The sequence below is a fragment of the Lepidochelys kempii genome, chromosome 17, assembly GCF_965140265.1.
Source record: "Lepidochelys kempii isolate rLepKem1 chromosome 17, rLepKem1.hap2, whole genome shotgun sequence".
NCBI lineage: Eukaryota > Metazoa > Chordata > Testudines > Cheloniidae > Lepidochelys > Lepidochelys kempii.
In genome coordinates, this window is record NC_133272.1 from 23,697,574 (window position 1) to 23,723,254 (window position 25,681).

General features: G+C 46.1%; 1 protein-coding gene across 2 annotated transcripts in view; it reads right to left on the reverse strand.

Annotated features, from left to right (window-relative positions):
- MTMR4 (myotubularin related protein 4) overlaps positions 1-25,681 on the reverse strand; it is an 82,756-nt gene that overhangs the window by 23,576 nt on the left and 33,499 nt on the right. The window contains exons 1-6 of one of the 2 annotated variants that reach the window (XM_073315766.1): positions 23,376-23,739; positions 18,868-18,957; positions 14,366-14,482; positions 13,867-13,949; positions 13,403-13,569; positions 9,514-9,610 (exon numbers count right to left, since the gene is read on the reverse strand). In XM_073315766.1, the coding sequence (XP_073171867.1) occupies positions 9,514-9,610; positions 13,403-13,569; positions 13,867-13,949; positions 14,366-14,482; positions 18,868-18,957; positions 23,376-23,420 (599 nt within the window). In that variant the 5' untranslated portion in view covers positions 23,421-23,739. Of the gene's footprint in view, positions 1-9,513; positions 9,611-13,402; positions 13,570-13,866; positions 13,950-14,365; positions 14,483-18,867; positions 18,958-23,375; positions 23,740-25,681 lie in introns of those variants that run through there. The other variant, XM_073315767.1, reaches the window with a different exon arrangement.

Consider the following 25,681-nt stretch of genomic DNA (forward strand, 5'->3'; position numbering starts at 1 on the left):
TGTTACTCTTAACATCCCTCGCTAGCTGCAACTCCAGGTGTGATTTGGCCTTCCTGATTTCACTCCTGCATGCCCGAGCAATATTTTTATACTCTTCCTTGGTCATTTGTCCAATCTTCCACTTCTTGTAAGCTTCTTTTTTGTGTTTAAGATAATGAAGGATTTCACTGTGAAGCCAAGCTGGTCGCCTGCCATATTTACTATTCTTTCTACACATCGGGATGGTTTGTCCCTGTAACCTCAATAAGGATTCTTTAAAATACAGCCAGCTCTCCTGGACTCCTTTCCCCCTCTTGTTATTCTCCCAGGGTATCCTGCCCATCAGTTCCCTGAGGGAGTCAAAGTTTGCTTTTCTGAAATCCAGGGTCTGTATTCTGCTGCTCTCCTTTCTTCCTTTTGTCAGGATCCTGAACTCAACCATCTCATGGTCACTGCTGTCCAGGTTCCTACCCATTTCTACTTCTACCAATTCTTTCCTGTTTGTGAGCAGCAGGTCAAGAGGACCACGGCACCTAGTTGGTTCCTCCAGCACTTGCACCAGGAAGTTGTCCCCCAACTCTTTCCAAAAACTTCCTGGACTGTCTGTGTACTGCTGTATTGCTCTCCCAGAAGATATCAGGGTGATTGAAGTCCCCCATGAGAACCAGGGACTGTGATCTGGAAACTTCTGTTAGTTATCTGAAGAAAGCCTCGTCTACCTCATCCTCCAGGTCTGGTGGTCTATAGCAGACGCCCACCATGACATCACCCTTGTTGCTCTTGCCTCTAAACTTAATCCAAAGACTCTTAACAGGCTTTTCTCCAGTTTCATACTGGAGCTCTGAGCAATCATACCGCTCTCTTGCTACAGTGCAACTCGTCCACCTTTCTCCCCCGCCTGTCCTTCCTGAACAGTTTATACCCATCCATGACAGTGCTGCAGTCATGTGAGTTACCCCACCAAGTCTCTGTTATTCCAATCATATCATAGTTCCTTGACTGTGCCAGAACTTCCAATTCTTCCTGCTTGTTTCCCAGGCTTCTTGTGTTCGTGTACAGGCACCTAAGATAACTAGCCGATTGCCCTGCTTTCTCAGAGTGAATCAGGAGGCCTCCCCTGTTGCACCCTTCTCCTTGTGTTTCCTCCCGGTTTCTCACTTCCCCACTTACCTCAGGGCTTAGGTCTCCATCACCCGGCAAACCTAGTTTAAAGCCCTCCTCACTAGGTTAGCAAGCCTTCCTGTGAAGATGCTCTTCCCTCTTTTAGTCAAGTGGATCCCATCTCTTTCTAGCAATCTTTCTTCCTGGAACAACATCCCATGGTTGAAGAATCCAAAGCCCTCTCTCTGATATCACCTGTGCAACCACGCATTTACCTCCACAATTCGATGGCCCCTACCTTGGCCTTTTCCTTCAACAGGGAGTATGGACGAGATCATGACTTGTGCCTCGAACTCCTTTATCCTTCTTCCCAGAGCCACATAGTCTGCAGGGACCCACTCAAGGTGATTCTTGGCAGTATCATGGGTGCCCACATGGAGAAATAGGAAGGGGTAGCAGTCTGAGGGCTTGATCAGTCTTGGCAGACACTCTGTCACATCCTGAATTTTAGCTCCTGGCAAGCAACACACTTCTCAAGTCTCACGGTCTGGTCCACAGATGGATGACTCTGTCCCCCTTCGGAGGGAGCCCCAACCACCACCACCCGTCTCCTTCTCTTGGGAGTTGTGGTCATGGAGCCCCTACCCCTATGGCAATGCATCCCATGCCTCCCTTGATGGGGTCTCCTAATCCCTTCCCTCAGATAGCTCTTCCAAACCATTCTCCGCCATAGTATCTGTGCAGAGAGTTTGCAGACGACACTAAACTGGGAGGAGTGGCAGATACACTGGAGTGATAGGATACAGAGGGCCCTAGACAAATTAGACGATTGGCCAAAAGAAGGCTGATGAGGTTCAACAAGGACAAGTGCAGAGTCCTGCACTTAGGACGGAAGAATCCCATACACTGCTACAGACTAGGGACCAAATGGCTAGGCAGCAGTTCTGCGGAAAAGGACCTAGGGGTTACAGTGGACGAGAAGCTGGATATGAGTCAACAGTGTGCCCTTGATGCCAAGAAGGCCAATGGCATTTTGGGCTGTATAAGTAGGGGCATTGCCAGCAGATGGAGGGACATGATCGTTCCCCTCTATTAGACATTAGTGAGGCCTCATCTGGAGTACAATGTCCAGTTTTGGGCCCCACACTACAAGAAGGATGTGAAAAAATTGGAAAGCATCCAGCAGAGGGCAACAAAAATGATTAGGGGACTGGAACACATGTCTTATGAGAAGAGGCTGAGGGAACTGGGATTGTTTAGTCTGTAGAAGAGAAGAATGAGGGGGGATTTGATAGCTGCTTTCAACTACCTGAAAGGGCGTTCCAAAGAGGATGGATCTAGACTGTTCTCAGTGGTGGCAGATGACAGAACAAGGAGTTATGATCTCAAGTTGCAGTGGGGTAGGTTTACGTTGGATATTAGGAAAAACTTTTTCATTAGGAGGGTGGTGAAGCACTGGAATGCGTTACCTAGGGAGGTGGTAGAATCTCCTTCCTTTGAGGTTTTTAAGGTCAGGCTTGACAAAGCCCTGGCTGGGATGATTTCGTTGGGGATTGGTCCTGCTTTGAGCAGGGGGTTGGACTAGATGACCTCCTGAGGTCCCTTCCAACCCTGATATTCTGTGATTCTATGACACATATTGTAAATGGCCTGAAGATCCAACACTTCGATATGCAGTGAGGACTGCTACTCCAACCACTGACCTTGAACTTTCAGCGATCTCAGTCCATTAGGGATGTGTTGGTGACAACAGACCTGATTGGTAAGGACCAGACGAAGGGAACACCCTGACAAACATTCTCCAGAAGTTTCCACCACTGCAAGGATTCCAAAACCAGTGGAGGGAGATGGACCAATCTGTCCAAGGAGTAAAGAGTCGGACACTAAAGCTTGCTGAGCCACATTTGAAGGGAGCAAAGATGCAACCTTGCAAACTGGACCACCTGTGTGCAAGCGGATGTGTGGCCGAAAAGCCTAAGGCACATCAGAACTGTCATGGAGGGCTGAGATTGCAGACTGAAACAGAGGTGGTGAATTGCCTGAAAATGGTTTGTTGGCAAAAACGCTCTTAAACTCAGAGTCTGTTAGGGCCCCAATGAACTTGATTTTCTGATTAGGAACAAAAACGTCTAGCGTTTAGGATGAGACCCGGATGGTTGAGCAAGCATAGTATAGTGTCAACGTTGGAAAGGACTTCATCTCTGGACCTGGCCCTCACTAATCAGTCATCTAGGTATGGGAAGATGTGGATCCCTTTCTTCTTGAGGTATGCCATCACCACAAGCATGCATTTGTTAAAAACCCGAGGAGCAGAAGAGAGGCCATACGGAAGCACTGTATACTGGAAATGGTGCTCCGCTACGACAATTCTAAGGCATTTTCTGTGGCTCAGCAAAACTGCCACGTGAAAGTAGTAGGCATCCTGATGGTCCAGGGCAGCAAATAAGTTGTTCTGAGACAATGCAGGGAGGATTGTTGATCAAGTGACCATTCAGAACCTCATGTACCCGATATAGGTGTTGAGGCTGCGAAGGTTGAGAATGGGTTTTAGTCTTCCACCCCTCCCCCTGATTTGGGCAGCAGAAAGTAGCAGGAATTGAAACCCTGACCCTGGTGTTCTGGTGGATCCACCTCCACTGCCCCCAGCACCATCAGAGAGCACACCTGCTTGAGGAGCAGTATCTTGCGAGAGGGGTCCCTGAAGGAGGATGGGGAGGGATGGAGAAGAACTGGATGGCACTGCTCGATCAGATGGTGCTTAGGACCCAGCTGTTGGTGGTGACTGAGCCCCAAGCCTTGTAAAAGCAAGCCAACCTGTCCCTAAACAGGGACAGGGAAAAGAGAGAGACAAATGGAACACTCCTCCAGTATTCCATTGTCCTTCCATGGTCAAGGAGTCAAAATGAGTGCTGGGACATGTGGGAGAGGTTTCAAAGTAGCAGACGTGTTAGTCTGTATCCGCAAAAAGAACAGGAGTACTTGTGGCACCGTAGAGACTAACATTTATTACAGCCCACTTCATTGGATGCATAGAATGGAACATATAGTAAGAAGATATATATATACGCATACAGAGAAGGTGAAAGTTGCCATACAAACTGTAAGAGGCTAATTAAGATGAGCTATTATCAGCAGGAGAAAAAAAAAAACTTTTGTAGTGATAATCAAGATGGCCCAAACCGGACAGTCTCTACGCAAAAGAATAAATGGACACAAATCTGACATCGGGAATCGTAACATTCAAAAACCAGTTGGAGAACTTCAACCAACACTTTGGTCAATGTACATTGACCAAACAGTTTTCCTATCCCTTGAAACTTTGAGATTTCAAGATTTCTCCCTTTCGAAGGAGAAAGAGCCCAGAATAGCCAGTAGCCTAGTAGTCAGGGCACTCACCTGGAATGCGGGAGACTACAACCTAGGGGAGCGTCCTGACCACCAGACTGCTTGTTATTCTGGGCACTTGCTCTCCCTCCCTCCCCATTCCCATAAAAAAAAACCTTTGTTTTGATTAACTGACATTTTTCCTTTTTAACGTATTTATTAACAGATCCATTCTTTTATAACAAATCATATTTAATTTGCTTTACATATTAAACAGCGATAAGCTTAGTATAAATACAGATATCAACTGGCCCATGGGAAGTCCCTGAAGCCGTACTGATGAGACCTGCTACTAGTCACTTTCTTCTACTTTATGGTATTGATCACATATTGTGACTGATGCTTTTCTATTCTGTCTTCCTCTTCTGCCATGTCAGTTGACTGTGTTGGTTCAAGTCTTTCATTATCTCATGTTTAGGTCCAAATTTCTGATTTTCTTACATTTAGATGCGTAACCTGTTTGTTAGTTGTCCTATCATAACTTTTACACAATATTTAGCTTTGTTCCTATTTCGTTATCTATTTTCCTTATTTTAATATCTTAATTCTAAGTTTAATTGTGACTGTTGTTGAAGGGGTTTCTCCCTTTCTCAGTATTCAAACAGAAGTTCTCAAACTCCTGGTTTGGTGGCCAGTGATGACCCTCTTCCAGCAAACTCCAAAAACTTCCACCATCCTTCTTAGTCCTTATCTTTTTGTTTTCTCCCCAGAAGAGCTTTGACTTAATCAGTTAGCTTTTCTAGTATCAGAATTTCCCCCACCTTTTGATACCAGCCAATAGTTTTAAGAGAATCACTCCTCTTCTATCACCTTGCTATGGTAATTCCAGCAGCAACTACAAAAATAATGATCAATTCTTTATGGCTTTCATAAGACAGAGTTTTCAGAACAACTGAATACAAATATAAGGGGGTTATATGACAGCTGACACCCTGTTATTTCCCTTATGGAGCCTCCAAGGGCTTTCCAAAAGGTCTTAATTTTGGAGCACATCCACCATATATGGAGAAATCCTCCCGTTTCATATGTTTTCCCATTCCTCAATTTTTGTGCCTATGCCTACTTCAACTTTCCAATTTCTCATGAAATATAGTTATTTCCTCCAAGTAAGTTAGAAATTACTTTGTAGTGGAAAGTAAGCATTTATGTTTCATGGATGTAGTGAGTAGTTTTTCAAATTCTGTCAATTTTCTGCATAGGTTTTCTTTTTTGTGGGGACTGAAAAATCTCAGTTGTAGTTACTGATGTACTGCAATTTTGGGGTCTTTTGAGAGTTGTTTTATTTCATCAAGTGATCTAAATGTATTGTCTCTGAACAGTTGGCTGAATTCTGATATACCTGTAAGTTCCCAAATGTCAAAACTTTCCAGGATGTTATTGGGGTTAAATTCTATATTATCTACTATGGACACTGGATGTGATGGGTATGGGTTCTGCTTTCTAAATAAATTATCCCAAATTTCTACTGTTGCTGTCATAAAAAAAAAGAGTGGTTACATATTGATTTTGACCTACAGGTTTTCTTTATCCAGGGGATCACGTGGCGTCTGACTGCACAACAAGAAACTTGTTCTATCTCTACCCAGTGTCTATTAGGGTTTGGTGTTATCCAGTGCATCAGGTTTCTGATCTGACTAGCTTGGTAATAGTGCTTGATGTTTGGTAAAGCCAAGCCTCCATTTTGCGATGGCCTTTGTAAAGTAGGTTGCTTAACGCTGGATTTCTTATCTTCCCAAATGAACTCATTTATCATAAGTTGCCATTGACCTATGAGGCTTCCTGGAACTCAAATGGGAAGTGTTTGGAAGTTAATTCACTGCAAGACATTAATTTACCTGTTACAATTTTGACTAACATGAAATTTCATATTTTGACCAATTTCCAGATGTTTTGATTTTCTTAACGAAAGGACTATAATTAATATTACATAACTTACAATCTTTTAGAAATGTGTATTCCCAGGCATCTAACTGAAGTCATTACCCATTTATATTTAGTTTTTATTTCTTTCTGTAGATCTGAGCTCACACATACATCCAGAAGTGCTGACGTGTGGCCGTTTATTTTAAATTCTGACTCTTCACCAAATTTTAAGATTTCTATTTGCAATTCTAGTAGTGTGTGAGCTGGATTCATAAAACGCCATGACGTTGTCCACATATAAGGCTAATTTGTGGTCCTTGTTTCCTACTGTAACTCCATTTATATTAAGATTATTTCTGACTGACTGAACAAATGACCCCATTACTATGTCCAAAAGGAAGCATTTTTCTAATAGATACCCATTTGCATTTATAGTACCATATAGGTTGGAAGAGAAAACAAAAATCCAACTTTGAAATTTAGGGCCTAAAGAATTGACATTTTCCAACAAAAACATTTTGTAGTAAAATTCCCAATCAGGTTTAGTGTTGGGGTGTCTATAAGCTTAGACTTACCAGGATCCCATGGGGAAGATGGATAGACACCTGGTAAGCTCGACATGCACACAGTCTGCTTATTGTTTTAAGACCTCTTTTCTCTTAAATGCTTTGGATTTAAATAAATGATACTTGGCTTTAAGGAGGCCATCTGGTCAGTGTGCACCCTGTCATCTCCCAGAGGGAACGGAACGGCAGGTACTGAACCCAAGTCAGGCCTGTGAGGTGATCAAAGTTAGTGACAGGGCACTGCAGCCCCACAGCCTGGTCTTAGAGCAGGAGACGTGCGATTCCACCCTAGAGAGGTGATAGCCTCAGACCTTAGGGGTGTGCTCACAGAGACCGGGGCGGGGCCAGAGAGTCTTTTAGAACAGTTATTGTGACAGAAGGGAGCACCAAAGCCCTGCAAAGCAATTCTGATTTACACATGCACCAGTGAGGAGATGGGTGAAACAAACAGTAAATTCCAGAGAACGATGCCATACAAATTGTATTCCTGTACTAATCTAATTCAAAGGTCTTGGGCAAAGTCATGGATATTGTCACAAGGTGACAGCAGACGACAAAGTCACACCAGTAGTCCACAAGCTACGGCACTGTCCATACCCAGGACACAAGTTGTGAACCAGGGACTGGCGAAGATGCTGGCTGACAAAATTACTGAGGAGTAAATAAAGGTGTGAGTAGAGTGCCTCACCCTATACCTAGAGTGGATTAATAGTCTCAAAAGTTTTTGCCAAACTCGATGCTAAGAAAGACTTCTGGTATTATCCCCTGAATTCACAAAGCTGCACTGTGGTGGTTACACATACTGTAGACAGGTTTCAGAGTAACAGCTGTGTTAGCCTGTATTCGCAAAAAGAAAAGGAGGACTTGTGGCACCTTAGAGACTAACCAATTTACTTGAGCATAAGCTTTCGTGAGCTACAGCTCGCTTCACTGGATGCATACTGTATGCATCCGATGAAGTGAGCTGTAGCTCACGAAAGCTTATGCTCAAATAAAATGGTTAGTCTCTAAGGTGCCAAAAGTACTCCTTTTCTTTTTGCATATACTGTAGAGTTCCTCTGGGACTTCCCAAGGCTCTGGGCTTACCAAAAGGCCATGGATTCAGTATTGGGTCATTTACCTGGAGCTGTTTGGTCCATGGATGAGGAGGATATCTTTACTGACCATGAGAAACAGCTGGAGGAAAGATGGAGGGAAGTGTGTGTTTGGTTTCAAGAAAGGGGACTTTGGCTCACTAGAAATACATGTTGGGTTGAGTTTAAGGAAATACAGCTGTTAGTTGCAGCAGATGGCATGAAGCCTGGCACAAAGAAAGCAGAAGTTCTTCTTAAAGCTCCAAGACTATTATTATTGTTATTTATTATTTGTATTATGGGAGCGCTCCAGAGCCCTAGCCATGGACTGGACCCTATTCTGCTAGGCACTGTACAAATACAGAACAAAGACAATCTGTGACACCCTGACCAGGGGGGCTGGAACAATTTGTACAGTGGGGGTGCTGAGAGCCGTTGAACCAAACTGTAAACCCTGCATATAATGGAAACCACTCCAAGTCAGGGGGTGTGGCAGCAACCCCAGCACACCGAGTTGCAGCACCTATGACCCTGATACCCCAATATTCACCACTGTCATATAATTAGGATATGTCTTATACAAAGTAAGCCTTGTGAGGTGTCATTCTGAAAGTCTTGATCTGCTAAACAGTAATATCTTGTTGGATTGTATGTGCTATTGTCATATGTGAAGTTTTGAAGTTTGGCTACATATGTGTTACTGAAACATGTCCTGAGGTAGAAAACACCCACAAATAGCCTTTCAGGTACAACAGTAAAAAGGCCAAACAATGTTAATGGTTTATTGCGGAAATGCACACAATCACAAGGATTACCTGAGGAACTGTGTACAACAGAAACCTCTCAGAGATAGCACTACACAATGGGAACTGTTTGACCCACGTCACAGCAAAAGAGCTTTCCAGAAAGTGGGGAGAAGATATAAAAGGGGGGAAATGACATTATGGGGAACCTCACTCTCCCTACAACATAATGCCTGGAAACACCTGAGGGGCAAGGACTGAAATATGGGAAGTGACGGTCCTAGGCTAGAAAGATCTTTAGCCTGTGTATGAAAACCTGGGGAAGCCAAGGCAACTTGTGCCTTAAGAGTCTGCCAGCCTGTTTATCACTCAGGGTGAGAATCTGCTAATTTATATCCTATGTATCTAGTGTGTTAAGATCAGTTTGCATTTTTTGTTTACTAAGGTAATCTGCTTTGATCACTTACAGTCACTTAAAATAATACTTAATAAACTTGTTTTTGTTTTAAACCCAGTTTGTGGAATTCATAACTGGGGGGGAGGGAGGGGAAGAGAAAAAAGCTGTGCATATCACTCTCCATATTGAGGGAGAATTTCAATTAGCTTATGCTGTAAGTTCTCTGTGCAGCGCAAGACAATACAATTTTGGGTTTACTCTCCAGAGGGGGAGTGCACTTGAATGCTGGGCAATTCCTTAGCTGAAAGTCTTCCCATGTAGAGCTGATTTCAGTGTCAGTGTCTTTCTGCAGCTGCGTGTGTCCCAGGGAGTTATATGGGGTGAGGTCGGACTGGTATGTTACTCACTTGTAATTGCTGTTGATGTCAGAAACTCTCCAGACATTCTGCAAGTCAAAGTCCATCCTCACAACTTCCATCTCAAACCGGTACTTCACGTGGTCTCCTGGAACAGCACAGGCAGAGCAGTTACTGGCAGCTGGACACAGCCAAGGGAAACCTGAACCTGGCAGCTGCAACATTACAGGACTGGATGAGCAAGAGGCCAGATGGTGTCTGAACACTGTGGGATGGGTGCTTTTCCAAATGTCATACTCACTTGCTTAGGATATAAATCTCCTCACTGTATTTTCCACTGAATGCATCCGATGAAGTGAGCTGTAGCTCACGAAAGCTTATGCTTAAATCAATTTGTTAGTCTCTAAGGTGCCACAAGTACTCCTTTTCTTTTTATCAATTTTAAAGGGATTTTGACAGGTTTTGATTACTTTTTTATCATATAATACAACTGCTGTTTTAAAGTGCTATATAAATTGTTTGACTTATTTTTCTCTTGTGTATTCTAATTAATAAATCTCTAAACTACAGCGTGAATTTCCTAGCATGTTTGCCATGGTACGAAGTAGGCTGAGGTCTCTATATGGCAAACCCCAAATCTTATTTCATAGAATTATAGAATCATAGAATATCAGGGTTGGAAGGGACCTCAGGAGGTCATCTAGTCCAACCCCCTGCTCAAAAGCAGGACCAATCCCCAATTAAATCATCCCAGCCAGGGCTTTGTCAAGCCTGACCTTAAAAACTTCTAAGGAAGGAGATTCCACCACCTCCCTAGACAACGCATTCCAGTGCTTCACCACCCTCCTAGTGAAAAAGTTTTTCCTAATATCCAATCTAAACCTCCCCCACTGCAACTTGAGACCATTACTCCTTGTCCTGCCCTCTTCAACCACTGAGAATAGTCTAGAACCATCCTCTCTGGAACCACCTCTCAGGTAGTTGAAAGCAGCTATCAAATCCCCCCTCATTCTTCTCTTCTGCAGACTAAACAATCCCAGTTCCCTCAGCCTCTCCTCATAAGTCATGTGTTCCAGACCCCTAATCATTTTTGTTGCCCTTTGCTGGACTCTCTCCAATTTATCCACATCCTTCTTGTAGTGTGGGGCCCAAAACTGGACATAGTACTCCAGATGAGGCCTCACCAATGTCGAATAGAGGGGGACGATCACGTTCCTCGATCTGCTCGCTATGCCCCTACTTATACAGCCCAAAATGCCATTGGCCTTCTTGGCAACAAGGGCACACTGCTGACTCATATCCAGCTTCTCGGCCACTGTCACCCCTAGGTCCTTTTCCGCAGAACTGCTGCCTAGCCATTCGGTCCCTAGTCTGTAGCTGTGCATTGGGTTCTTCCGTCCTAAGTGCAGAACCCTGCACTTATCCTTATTGAACCTCATCAGATTTCTTTTGGCCCAATCCTCCAATTTGTCTAGGTCCCTCTGTACCCTATCCCTGCCCTCTAGCGTATCTACCACTCCTCTCAGTTTAGTATCATCCGCAAATTTGCTGAGAGTGCAATCCACACCATCCTCCAGATCCTTTATGAAGATATTGAACAAAACCGGCCCCAGGACCGACCCCTGGGGCACTCCACTTGACACCGGCTGCCAACTAGACATGGAGCCATTGATCACTACCTGTTGAGCCCGACAATCTAGCCAACTTTCTACCCACCTTATGGTGCATTCATCCAGCCCATACTTCTTTAACTTGCTGACAAGAATATTGTGGGAGACCGTGTCAAAAGCTTTGCTAAAGTCAAGAAACAATACATCTACTGTTTTCCCTTCATCCACAGAACCAGTAATCTCATCATAGAAGGCAATTAGATTAGTCAGGCATGACCTTCCCTTGGTGAATCCATGCTGACTGTTCCTGATCACTTTCCTCTCATGTAAGTGCTTCAGGATTCATTCTTTGAGGACCTGCTCCATGATTTTTCCAGGGACTGAGGTGAGGCTGACTGGCCTGTAGTTCCCAGGATCCTCCTTCTTCCCTTTTTTAAAGATTGGCACTACATTAGCCTTTTTCCAATCATCCGGGACTTCCCCCGTTCGCCACGAGTTTTCAAAGTTAATGGCCAATGGCTCTGCAATCACAGCCGCCAATTCCTTTAGCACTCTTGGATGCAACTCGTCCGGCCCCATGGATTGTGCACGTCCAGCTTTTCTAAATAGTCCCTAACCACCTCTATCTCCACAGAGGGCTGGCCATCTATTCCCCATGTTGTGATGCCCAGCGCAGCAGTCTGGGAGCTGACCTTGTTAGTGAAGACAGAGGCAAAAAGAGCATTGAGTACATTAGCTTTTTCCACATCCTCTGTCACTAGGTTGCCTCCCTCATTCATTAAGGGGCCCACACTTTCCTTGGCTTTCTTCTTGTTGCCAACATACCTGAAGAAACCCTTCTTGTTATTCTTAACATCTCTCGCTAGCTGCAGCTCCAGGTGCTATTTGGCCCTCCTGATTTCATTCCTACATGCCCGAGCAATATTTTTATACTCTTCCCTGGTCATATGTCCAACCTTCCACTTCTTGTAAGCTTCTTTTTTATGTTTAAGATCCGCTAGGATTTCACCGTTAAACCAAGCTGGTCGCCTGCCATATTTACTATTCTTTCGACACATCGGGATGGTTTGTCCCTGTAACCTCAACAGGGATTCCTTGAAATTTAAAACTGTTTAATGTTGGAAGTAATAAGGTCACGGTAAAACCTTTCACTCTTTGGGCCCATTTATTTCATCTAAATTAATACAGCTATTCCTCCAGGCCCCAAACTCCTCTAATCAGCCCCTGAGGCCGAATCAATTGGGTAGACATATTTTAGAATCGAGGGCCTGGCACTGGGAACATCCTATCCTCAGCCTAGATTTGGGATTGTCAGCTCAAGTGCCTCCAGTCCTGGAATAGAAGGAGGCACAATCCAGAAAGACGGTTTTATCCCCACTGTTGTGTGCTGCATGTGCCTGTCTGTGAGAGGTTAAGAATTTAGGTTTAATCACCCTGCCATATTTGTTGCTCAGTGGCCTGAACACTTTTGGGAGAGGAGATGCAAACAGAATTATTAATGACATACAACCTTTCAAGAAAGCCATGAACATTTACCAGTCCAGAGACAAGATCTACTCATCCTCTGTCAGAACCCAAGGCTGAAGTTTGGGTGACCTCTGGTGAGCTTTTTAGCATGTATGTAAGTTTTTCTATTGCTTAAATGTTTGCTCTGCAATGCTTTTACCTTAAGAATAAATTTGCTTGCTTAGAAAGAGCTGGTTGGTAACTTATAACTGTGGGCAATATGAAGGTCACAGCCCTAGGAGAGAAAGCAAAGCATAGAGGCTGGCCTGTTAGACAGTCTGGTTCACTGGGGAGGGAGGGAAGGGAACTGTGCAGCCTTAAAAATCCCCCGGTCAGTAAGGAATGAGACAGGAGTCTCAGCCCAAGAGAGGTGATGGCTAGGACCCGGGAACCTGAAGTGTGTGCCCTTGGTGGACCACGGAGGGGGAATACAAGTGCAGTTGCCCTGAAACTGTGAAGCCAGGTAGGAGATATTTCCTGAGTGACATGCTGCTAGCCAAGCGGTGAGCCCGCTCTGCACCAGCTAAAGCTTCCAGGGGATGGCCAGGTGCAGCACCTGGATCTCCAGGTTAGGTCTGGTTGTGGCCCTGGACACAGCAATCGACCAGGAGACAATGCCACTCCCTAGCCAGAGGAAGATGGACAAAGCACACCTGGCTATAGCTACTCTTTGTGCAGCAAAGGACTTAACAGGACCATCCAGAGGGATTTAGGAGATGGCTGCAGCAGAACACAGAAACACAGCATGATATGGGTGTGTGGTTTCCCTCCTCCTGGACATACCATGAGGGCTGCACTAAGAAAGGGGCTGGTTGGGAGCTCACCTGGGTGACACAGATGTGCATGCTGATCCTCCTCATCGGCACAGACCCCCAAGCACCAAGCATGGTAGGCGAATGCAAACAGGTCTTCAGGCTTTGCAGGGCGGGCAATGGCTCGGCTCAGCCTCTTCAGCCACTCCTGGCACTGCTTAAAGGTGGAGAAATGGCACCTGCAGGATACACAGACTCAGTAGGGCCAGTCAGGATTGACTGACAGGGAATTCCACAGCCTTGCAGTTCAACCAGGGGAGGAGAGGGAGATCCAACCTCCCTGGGAGGAACGAGGGGCTCTGAACTTCCCAGGGGAAGGCTGGGCCACACCCACCCACATATGTGAGAGCACCCTCCAGGATAGCAGGGCTTGACTCAGCAGCACAGACTAGGGCAGGGATTCCACAAGGCTGCTGGCCACACCCGTGGCTGGAGAAACCTTAAACTGTGGCAATAGGAGGGAACTATGCAGCTACCTGACCACTTTGGAGTCTTTGCAGATGATGTGAAGCTGGAACATGTCCCGACTCTCCACACTTTCCATCATCCTCAAAGGCACCTGAAACAGAAAGACGCAGAGCATCACTTGACAGCCTGGGATGTCCCACACTAGCAGGGACCCCAGCCTGACACTCTCTCTTTGTGCATCCCAGCCGAGGCTCTCTGAGCAGCAAAGAGGATCCCACGTTTACATAGCTTCATGATCTACAATTTAGAGTTTCCCCTTCAACCCCCACCCTGTCCTCCTCTCTCATTGTCAGGGAGGAACTGACTAGGGAGGGCAGAACAACAGGGGTACCTGGAACCACTGGATACAGCCTAGCAAGCAACAGGGGATCACAGATGCAGAAGAGACAAGGGCACCAGGAAAACAGGGGACTGAAGAAACTTGAGAGTAAGGCACTGTGGGAGGAGGCCTCACACTTCAGCAGCATGGGCCATAGGTCCTGGCACCAGTGACAGAGCTGCACTTACATTGACCACGGAGTCTTTCAATTTGATATGAAGTCGGTAGTTGGAAATGGCGATCACGGCATCATTAGCATGGCCCAAATACTCCACACCCTCACCCTGCAGCACAGTGAATGGGACCTGCAAGGGGGGAGAGACAGTCAGAGCAGCTGTCAGACAAACACACCCAGAACTCCTTGTGCAACGGGGAGTGAGAAGAGCCAGCTCTGCTGGTGCCTTCTCCATGCGATTTCCACATGAAATCAGTAGGACACAGCAATCCCAGTGGGACCTGAGTGCAGGCAGCAGGGCCCAGTGCACCTCTCCTACCCCCCATGAATTCACCTCCGAAAGCTCTTCAGTGTGAAACGTGGGGCTGACTCAGCAATGCTTGGGCCCTCAAATTCACCTTTCCAGGAACATTTGGTTGTGTTCATACAACTGCAGGGGGAGCGATTTGTACCACAAGCCCTGGTGCTCCTGCCCTGTGCACACTGTGGGTGGCAAGGAGAGGGATTTAAAGTCACTGGCTTTCTCACAGTGATACAACACTAGCATAAGCAGCAGGTGGACGGGGAGGGATCTCAAAGAAGGATCACTTGTTTGGAGGCACTTTGCATGTGTCCTAGAACAGGGCGCAAGGTACCTGTGTTTCCCAAACTGAACCACCTGCCCAGACAGCACCGAGCCATGTATATGGTCCTGCAGTGTCGTGTATATGTAACTGCAACAATTAGCTGCAGCGTGAGACCCACTGGCCACAGCCCAAGCAACTAGAAGAGCAAGACAAGGAATCTGGCCACAATCTCTGCAGACGGGACTGTACACGAACCACACAATCACTTCTGTGGCCAACGATAGAAATGAAAGTGCAAAATTGATGGACAGGCCATATACTAGGCTTCTCTCTCTCTCTTCCTCAGTCAGGAAGTGACCTAGCTATTTTAAAACCTGGAGGCCATGTACACAGCCAGGTATAATGTTCATCTTGTGCAAAAGAGGGGAGGGAAAGATCCAGAATAACCTAAAATTGGCCAAGGTTGTGCTCTCTCTGCGATTCAAAGCCCATAGGTTTGTTAAGGGAGGCTCTCTCTTTATAAAGCTAGGACATCCAATCATAGAACAGATGCCACAACATGTGATTTAGACGAGCAAATCTCACAAAAATATCAAGTAGCCATAATGGCCAAATCACAGGCTGTAATGTGTCCACACAAGGATTTGATTACATTATTCCTTACAAAAAGAAAAGGAGTACTTGTGGCACCTTAGAGACTAACAAGTACTCCTTTTCTTTTTGCAAAGACAGACTAACACGGCTGTTACTCTGCAACCTGTTATTATTCCTTACAAATATTTTAATCAGCTCCAATTCCCATGTTTTAAAACGAACAGTCTATACTGTTTAATTTCATATACTTTTGTGGCCTAAACACTGAATTTCCTGGCTCTCCAAATTTTTTTAAGTTATCAAGGATTTCTCCCCTCAAGTTATTTATAGGGCAGTCAATTAATCGCAGTTAACTCACACAATTAACTCAAAAAAATTAATCACGATTAATCACATTGTTAAACAGAATACCAATTGAAATTTATTCAATATTTTGGATGTTTTTCTACATTTTCAAATATATTGATTTCAATTACAACACAAAATACAAAGTGTAGAGTGCTTACTTGATATTTTTTATTACAAATATTTGCACTGTAAAAATTAAAACAAAAGAAACAGTATTTTTCAATTCACCTCATACAAGTACTGTAGTGCAATTTCTTTATGGTAAAAGTGCAACTTACAAATGTAGATTTTTTTTTTGTTACATAACTGCACTCAAAAACAAAACAATGCAAAACTTTAGAGCCTACAAGTGCACTCAGTCCTACTTCTCATTCAGCCAATCGCTAAGACAAACAAGTTTGTTTACATTTACGGGAGATAATGCTGACCACTTCTTATTTACGTTACCAGAAAGTGAGAACAGGCATTCAACATGGGACTTTTGTAGCCAGCATTGCAAGGTATTTACTTGCCAGATATGCTAAACATGCCCCTTCATTCTTTGGACACCATTCCAGAGGACATGCTTCCACACTTATGACACTCGTTAAAAAAAATAATCCGTTAATTAAATTTGTGACTGAACTCCTTGGGGGATAATTGTATGTCCCCTGCTCCATTTTACCTGCATTCTGCCATATATTTCATGTTATAGTAGTCTTGGATGATGGTCACTGCAGATTTGACAAAACGCAAAGGAAGTACCAATGTGAGATTTCTAAAGTTAGCTACAGCACTCAACCCATGGTTTAAGAATCTGAAGTGCCTTCCAAAATCTGAGAGGGACGAGCTGTGGAGCATGCTTTCAGACGTCTTAAAAGAGCAACACTCCGATGTGGAAACAACACAACCTGAACAATCAAAAAAGAAAATCAAGCTGGTGGCATCTGACTTAGATGATGAAAATGAACATGCATCGCTCGGTCCACACTGCTTTGGACAGTTATCAAGCAGAATCCATCATCAGCATGGACGCATGTCCTCTAGAATGGTGGCTGAAGCATGAAGGGACATATGAATCTTTAGTGCATCTAGCATGTAAATATCTTGTAACGCTGGCTACAACATTGCCATGAGAACACCTGTTCTCACTTTCAGGTGACATTGTGAACAAGATGCGGGCAGCATTATCTCCTGCAAATGTAAACAAACTTGTTTGTCTGAGTGATTGGCTGAACAAGAAGTAGGACTGAGTGGACTTGTAGGCTCTGAAGTTTTACATTGTTTTACTTTTGAATGCAGTTATTTTTTGTACATAATTCAACATTTGTAAGTTCAACTTTCATGATAAAGAGATTGCATGACAGTACTTGTATTGAATTGAAAAATACTATTTCTTTTGTTTTTTACAGTGCAAATATTTGTAATAAAAAAATATAAAGTGAGAACTGTACACTTTGTATTCTGTTATAATTGAAATCAATATACTTGAAAATGTAGAAAACATCCAAAAATATTTAAATAAATGGTATTCTATTATTGTATAACAGAGCAATTAATTTTTTTAATCACACAATTAATTTTTTTAAATCACTTGACAGCCCTAGTTATTTATAAATGTTAACAACCTTAAAGGGCACCATCAACTTAAAAACCACTTCTGCCTGAAATTTGTGTTCTTAGGAGTTTTATGCAATACCGAAGCTTTTACCTGACAGAGATTGGGGAAAACTATTCTTTTTTTGCAGTTTATGTCTGCTTTTGGCAGCACTTTCTGTCTAGTCAGTCGCTGCTTCCCAGGTTAGTGTGGCTCTTTCACATAGCAAATAAGCAGCAAGAACCTTTTTAACAATAGGTTTGTAAAGTTATAACAATTGGAAGGGGGTAATCATGGAACAAACTGACAGATGGAGCAAGTGTCACAATTTCTAACTCATTGTTCAAAGTCAACTTGATCTCAAATTGATGGTGCCCTTTGAATCATACTTTAACTTAAGAGAACAGTACGAATTTGTGCATGTGAATTACTCCTTTGATGCTGAACTGTAAGGTCTGTCAGCAGAAAGCTACTGTTGCAGTGCGCCCGGCTATATACAGTTCTGTTCAGGATTTGGTTTAGAGGATGTGTCTCACAGAATGGTGACATGACAGATCAGTCATCCTACGCCAATTCTTCGGTGAACTTCCTTGTAATCTGACCCCATGCCGTCCCTCTCACAACCTAGGGTCTTCCGCTTCCCATGACCCTCAATTTTCAACCCCTTATTCATTCCTCAGCCTAGGGCCTATGAATGTAGCTCAGCACAGCCCTGCCATCTGGACCAATGACCTTGGGAACAGTAGAGCACCAAGTGCAAGTCTGGAGCCAGAGCCTGGCTCCAGGTACAGGAGGAGATGTAAGGGAGTGGTCTGCGCTGAGGCAGCAGGAGAATCAAGCAGCTTTGGTCAAAGCATCAATCTGTGACACTCTCCTTGCTCGCATAGGTACTTCCATAGCATCTATCTATCTATGTCATCCCAAAGCCCCTTCAGGGATCTCTCTCCTTCCAGCCGCTCTGGTCTGTGCCTCCACAGTACGACAAAGCCACATCACCACACAATGGACCAGATTTGTTGCCGGATGCTTAGTGCCACACTATGAGACAGTCTGGCCCTACAACCAGCCTAAGTGGCCCAGGAAGGTCTTCCATCAGCAGAGAGTCAGCGTAGAGCCTGTTGCAACACTCACCCCCCTCTTGCTGACAGCACAGCAGGAGAAGGGAGCACGCCCAGGACAACTCTGCACTATGTCATTCCTCAGTTACGTTCCCATCCCCTTGTGGCTATGGCAGCACAGTGTAAATCAGAACATCTTGGTGTGGAGGAAGAGGAGGGTCAGGAGGAGCACACAGCAGCTGCAAGTCAGCAGCCTGCAAGCTCAGGGAAGAAGCCTGTTCTCTGAAGGTAACCTCTACCACTCATGAGCATGTGGCCTGCGATTTACACAGTGTTCTTCAGTGGATGGTTTCCTGGGTTCTTACATCCTTACCTGTAGAGACTCTTCCTCCTTAACCAGCTCTTTTGGGGGGAACAAGTCCTTGGCCTGGATGTACTCCAAACTGGGAGGGCCTTCTTCACCCTGCATTCCAAACAAAACACACACTCAGGCAAGAAAAGTCTGGGAGCAGTTTGAGGTTAATTGGACAAGGTACTCCCAGGTTACGGATTTGGAAAAACAGTTTGTTTTTTCACTTTTGAAAAGTAACTTTTTTAACCTAAATTATCTCACAGACATCATAGATTAATTCCCACTTTGCTACAGGCATTACCGCTCAATCAGAATACAGCACTAGATCATTTTTATTAAGTCGAGTGGAAACCTAGGGAATTAGATGATAAAAGATGGACACTTTGAAGCTCCATGAAAGTCTCTGAACATTTAAACTCCATCAGTGGTCTTGTGGCGCTTATAAACATGAAGTCCCATAAAACAAATATCGAGGATAAGACCGTGAGAATTTCCATTATGAGTCTAAAACAAGATTTTCAGAAGTGACTAGAGATTTTGGGGACCTCCATTTTTGGTGCCCACTTGAGACTCTGTAAAGAGATCTGATTCTCAGAGGCCCTGTTAGGATACCTCAAACCGGGAACCCAAAATCACTAGCACGTATGGAAATCTAACCTTAATTTTCACCCTCTTCTAAATTGTGCAAAAAGGCAATTTTTTCCTCTCTCATTTAAGGACTTGTTTCCTTTCTTAGAAGAAGATTTTTTAAAAGTGGATATTAACTGGACAGGGTAAGACTTTGGGAGAAAAGCAGTTTAGAAGTCTAACTTTCATTGAAAGATCTCTTAAACTAATTTTCTTCTAGAGTTTCTCAAACTGGTTTTATTCACTGGTCACGAGTGAGGTCTAGGCTTGGAGAAAACACACACACTTTCACAATCATCAAAAAAACAAAAGCTTGTGATTTTAAAATAAAAAAACCTTTGTGCCCAAGCCTTTTGGGGAAGAAACTTGAAATCTGACACAAGGCTAGTCTCCATAACAGACCATGGTGGCCTAGTTATTTGGCTAAGGGTTTAAATATACACATCACACCAGCACAGTAATTTCATACCAGACTTTTAAAATGAAGATGTCAGCATTCTCTAGCATTGAATATAAAACTCAGAGGCAAAGTGCACACGGACTCATCCTCATTACTCCTGGGGGAATTCTGTGCTACTGCGCAATGCAAAATGTTGCAGAAACTGCTGGTTTTTGCACAGAATTTCCTTTCTCCCACAGAAATGGGCTGCAATGCTGCTAGCCACCATTAGGGGCCACAGGACCTGGCAAAGCCCAGCTCACTCATAGAACACACTGCCAGGGGGAGTGGGAGAGAGTTAGAGGGTTCCCAGCAGCTGCCGTTCCCGGCATGCCCTGAGGGAAGCTCCACACACGGGTGCACGGGAAACTCCACACAAGCTTGGGACCGAGCATCAGATGGCTTCTCCCACTGGATCCCTGGGCTCTGAGTGGGAGGTGGAGCATGGTTGGGCTCTGGGAGGTAAGGCAGCAGGTGTCTGGGCTGGGGGGGCCCCGCAGCTGGACTTTGAGGGGAGAGGGTGCGGGTGTCTGGCTGGGGGGTGGTGGGGGACACAGCTGGGCTCTGGGTGTCTGGTCCCCCAGCTGGGCTCAGGGGCGGGGGCAGGGGGAGATGGAGAAACAGGATCAGAGAAACAGGCACTGGACTGACATAGGGGTTTCTTTAACACTCTGCTCCTGGGGGAATTTGTGTATGTGTCTATATTGTTACAGACATACTTGCTGATAGGTATTTTGAAATAAATTATCAAAATAATTGAAACTGGTGTGATTATGTAGTGTTATTTTGACAAATAAAATGTGCAGATTTTTAATTTTTTGGCGCAGAATTCCCCCAAGAGTATCCCATGGAGCACAGAGTACAGGCCCAGCCCCCTCCACACAAATATCGTGGGTCTAATACTTCTCTCATTCCCCCCCACCACCGTGTGCCTCTCCACAGTACACAGAACATAGGGCTAACACTTCACACACCTCCCCCCGCAGGGCACAATGTATCAGCTAGCACCTCACACATACACGTGTGCTAGGGTGACCAGATGTCCTGATTTTATAGGGACAGTCCCAATATTTGGGGCTGTCTCACATATAGGTTCCTATTATCCCCCACCAGATTTTCCACACTTGCTCTCTGGTCACCCTCATATACACACAATGCACACACGCCCATGCCCTATCCCTCTGCCCGGTGCTAGAACAGTGTACAATCAACTCACACACACAGGCCTTGAGGTTCTCCCGAGGGCAGCCTAAAGACACACCCACCTGGCATGGAGTGAATAGTACTTCTATCACTATGTGTTCTAGCTTATGTCTAAATAATCTATGGCCATACGGTCATCAGACCTCCATCCTGGCTTTCACTAAGTCCCAGAACTGCTAGCCACAAAGGTAGCAAGGAGCTCAACTAGTATCTGGGTAGCACAATAGGGATGTGAAGCAAGCTACAGCCTACCGCACAAGGGGCTCTCCTAAGGAGCCGGCTCAGTATAGGTATGACGCCAGTTCTGAGAACCATCTTCTTTCCATCACTTACAGGAGATGCTTTAATCCAACTTCAAGAAGTTCTGCAGCCTGTGTGCACAGGGGTTGGGCTGAGCAGTTATTGTGGCCCCTGCTGGGCCTTGCAATGTGTGGATCTGCGGGTCCTCCTGCTCATCCCCTTTCTTCCTGGGCCTTGGGGCGAATGGGATTGCCTGCTTTGTCCTCAATATGCTCATAACACTACAGCTCCGCATTAAGATAATGACTAATCCAGTGTCATGCTTCAAGGTTTCAGCCAGCCACTTGCCTGCAGGGATCAGGAAGGCATTGTTTTTCCAATGCATAACTGGCTACATATAATCTGGGATTTTTTTTGCCTTCCTCTGAAGCATCAGTGATTCTCCACAGCTGGAGACGGGACACCGAGCAGGCTAGACCAGTGCTCTGAGGTGATACAGGAAATCCTTTCTAGCTGCCTGGCTAGTGTGTCTTGGTCACGTGCCGAGAGTCCAACTGATCGCCAGACTTGGGGTTGGAAAGTCCCTTACGTCCCACATCAGATTAGCAGGGATCTTGAGGGGTTTTTCACCTTCTTCTGCAGCATGGGGTCGGCTCACCTTCTGGGATCAGCTAGGCACGTCTCACCTAATCAGCTCTCTGTCATTGCAGGGGTTGTGGCCATCAGTGGCAACTCAGTCTCTCCTGTTCTCCACCTGTGTGCACAGTTTAATCTCCTGGGGACTGAAATGCTTTGGTCTATTTTAAGACTTTGGGCTCCATACAGAGGTCACTAGATGAAACTTCATGGCCTACTAGATGATACAATTGCCCCCTCTGGTCTTAAAGTTTATGAAACTTCCCTTTCAGTCACTATAAAAACATGGCACCACTCCCAGCTGGAAGCCAATCACTGTAATTCCCTAGTGACCAGCCACGTTGCAGGTGCGTGTGTGTAGACATCAGGGAGACATCCACATGCTTCTGCCCCTACTGGTCACCAGTAATGAAGAGGGGCAGGCTCCCTGGAGAGTCTCCAGGGGAACAGCAATGGCTTGGAGCAAGAGCCCTGCAAGCCAGCAGTCAGCTCCCACCCAGCTTCGCTCACTGCTAGCCAAGTAGTGATGAAGCAGGAAAGCACGAAGGCAAGGAAGTAGCAGTGTCTCTCCAGGGGAGACAGTGAGCAAGGCCTGTGGCCAGGTGGCTGCAGCGTACCAACCCCCAGAAGTGTACCTGCCACACCAGACATCACTATGCAGCCCACTCAGTAACGCGGCCGGGGGGGCGGGGGGGGGGGTGCGTGTGAGAGAGAAGCAGCCCCTGGAACAGAACTAAACAGGACTTCAGCCAGCCGTGTCTCCTCATTTCCTTCCTAGCCAGCATCATGCAATGGGGCCAGGGCTCCTCTGGCCCCATGTCCTCTTTGCAGGGCATGTCAATGGGGTGGGAGGTCTGGGATCCCCTCCCTATTTGTCCCCTTCCCAGGCAGCATCAGGCAGGGTGGGTACTCAGGGATTCCCCCTAGGTGCCTGCTGCTGTCATACTGTAATTTTGCAGCTGCAGACTGGGGCTGGGTAGGATTCTGCGCAGCACACCACACTCACTCTGGCCTCTCTGGCCAATTCACAGCCATGGGCTAGTTAGAACTGTGGCCCCGGGAAACTGTAGGCAATCGCTGCAGGACGAGTAGGGTACAGGGCTTCTCCCAGGACCACGTGGAATCAGTGGGATGGAAGTCGGGGGAGGGAAGATTCCTTTCCACAAGAAAAAGCAGCTGGGGCAGAGCAAGAGCAGCATGTCAAGCCCAGGCAGTCCAGAGCAGGGAGGGGAGCGAGGATCTGCAGGATGCCCAACTCAAGGACAGGCTGAATCTGGGATGGCTGCCCCTTCCCTGCCTCAGGACAGGAGACGGAGAGGGACCCTGGCCTGCCGCCCTGCATGCAGACTCTTAGACAGCAGGGAGGAGAAGAGAAGGCACTTACAAAGCAGTTGAGCATGGAGCAGGAACTACGGACCGGCAGACTCATGTTCGTTTCCAGAGGTGGCGGCTGGGTTGGGCACACACAAGCAGCATCGCCCTTCTCTGGTCCTTTGCTGCTGCCGGCAGCGACTCTCTCACAATCACACCCGATTAATGCAGCCTTCCCATCCCTCAAAGGCGGGCAGGAGCATTCCTGCTGCAAGCAACTACAGCAGGTGTGTCTGCTGGTGCTGCCGCCGACAATGGAGGCGAGGGAGGGAGGATGGAGAGACTCCACCTATCTCCTAAGGAAGCCATCTGAGTGCCTCCTTGACAGACTGCATGGAAAATGGAGACACCAGCAAACCGGCCATAAGGATTCACCCCCTCCCCACCCCCACACGCAGAGCCGGGATTCTGCTGACACATCCCCCCTTCAAACTAAGCTGCAAGCTGAGTGAGAGGAGCCTGCTGGGAAATGCAGTCCTGGCCTGCAGCACGCCCCCAGAGGCACCTGCCACGCAGCCTTCACTACCCAGACAGCATGTGCAGGAATGTGCAGGAACAATAGCAAGCAGCTCGCTTTGTGCGCTCACCCTGAGCCCCTCCTCCTGCTCCCACAGGGGCTCCCGCTCCAAGCTTGCTGCTTTGGGATACTCAGTTCCACAGAACCACAGCAATGAGGTCCCAAACCTCCCTGGACTGCAACTCACCCGTGCTCACAGCCTTCACCACCCAGCAGATAAACACTGCCTGATCAGGTGGAGGGGACAAGGGGGCTGTCCTCTCCCACCCTACAGCTTCCTCTTGCTAGGGAGCTCACAAGTACACACCTCTATGTCCACTGCCCTGCCAGGCAGAGCGCTGATCACTTAGGGGGCACTGCCCCATGGGCATTATCGAAACATTTCCAAATGTAGCTAACCCAGGGGCAACTGCCCTGGTGTTAGCACAGCTGGAAGCCCTAGTGCAGACAAGGCTCCCGTGGCTGCCAGCACTTTTCACGCTGTATCCATCAGTCTGAACAGTTTTAAACTGACTGTTTAAAATGGCTATAGGAGCCCTGTGTATGCCAGGGCTCCTAGTGCTGCCAACTCCAATGCAGCTGCACTGGGTAAATAATAGCAACAGTGGGAACTGTTCAGAAAATATCGCCAGTGCAGACATGCCTGCAGAACAGAAGTCTCTTTACCCTCTCAGGCCCGAGCATCACCTCAACCATCACCTCAAGAGCTAAAGAAAGGCAGGAATCTTCCCGAAGTCCAAATTAAAGATCCAGAGTTAGTGGCTGCCAAAAGCCACACTGAGAACATTTACAAGATAAAAGGAAAGGAGTACTTGTGGCACCTTAGAGACTAACCAATTTATTTGAGCATAAACTTTTTTATTTGAGCATAAGCTTTCGTGAGCTACAGCTCACTTCATCGGATGCATACTGTTTTCCACAGTATGCATCCGATGAAGTGAGCTGTAGCTCACGAAAGCTTATGCTCAAATAAATTGGTTGGTCTCTAAGGTGCCACAAATACTCCTTTTCTTTTTGCGAATACAGACTAACACGGCTGTTACTCTGAAACCATTTACAAGATAAACTCTCAACCGGATTTCCATCACCAGCTGCTCTCCACTGCCCAGACAACAGCCTGACCTTTTCAACACCTTGTTCTGTTCAGGTATCAACATCTCTCTAACACGCTAGAGAACATCCAGGGCTTTGGACCAGCAGGAATGAAGTAGCAGGCTAAGGCCCTCAGACCTTCTCTGTTCAAGGCAAACATGCTTATGGCTGCACCCTGAGCTAATGGTCAGGGACCATTCCTCCGAGGTAACTGGCATATGGCGAGATGAATGATGGGGTATAGAAACCCAGACACAACTGAAGAAGGAATCCCTCTGTTCAGAGAGAAAAAGTGGAAACCTAGTCAACCAAGAGGTGGTGTTTGAATGACACTCCACGAGCCCAGGCCAATCACAATATACTACCTCAGGCAAACTTCCAGCACAGAAGAGCCCTTTCACTGTCAGGATTAGACACTTGGGTCTATCTGTACTACAAACATGTCCACAGCAGTGCATCTGCTTACACTTCACAGCTGTTCATTCCCAAGGCTATTACAAAACACTTCCAACTGGTAACAGAGAGAGACTCAATGGTTTTCTGTAGCCAGACTAAAGTCTTGGGCGTGTTTCCATGGAGGTTTAAGGGCCACACTACACTAGACTGTAACCGGATCAAGGGGCAGCTGTGTTGGGACCAGATTTGCGAACTCCGTTGTAACTGTGCTACAGGCCTTACCCTAACGTTACTAAATGAGCCACCTGTCAAGA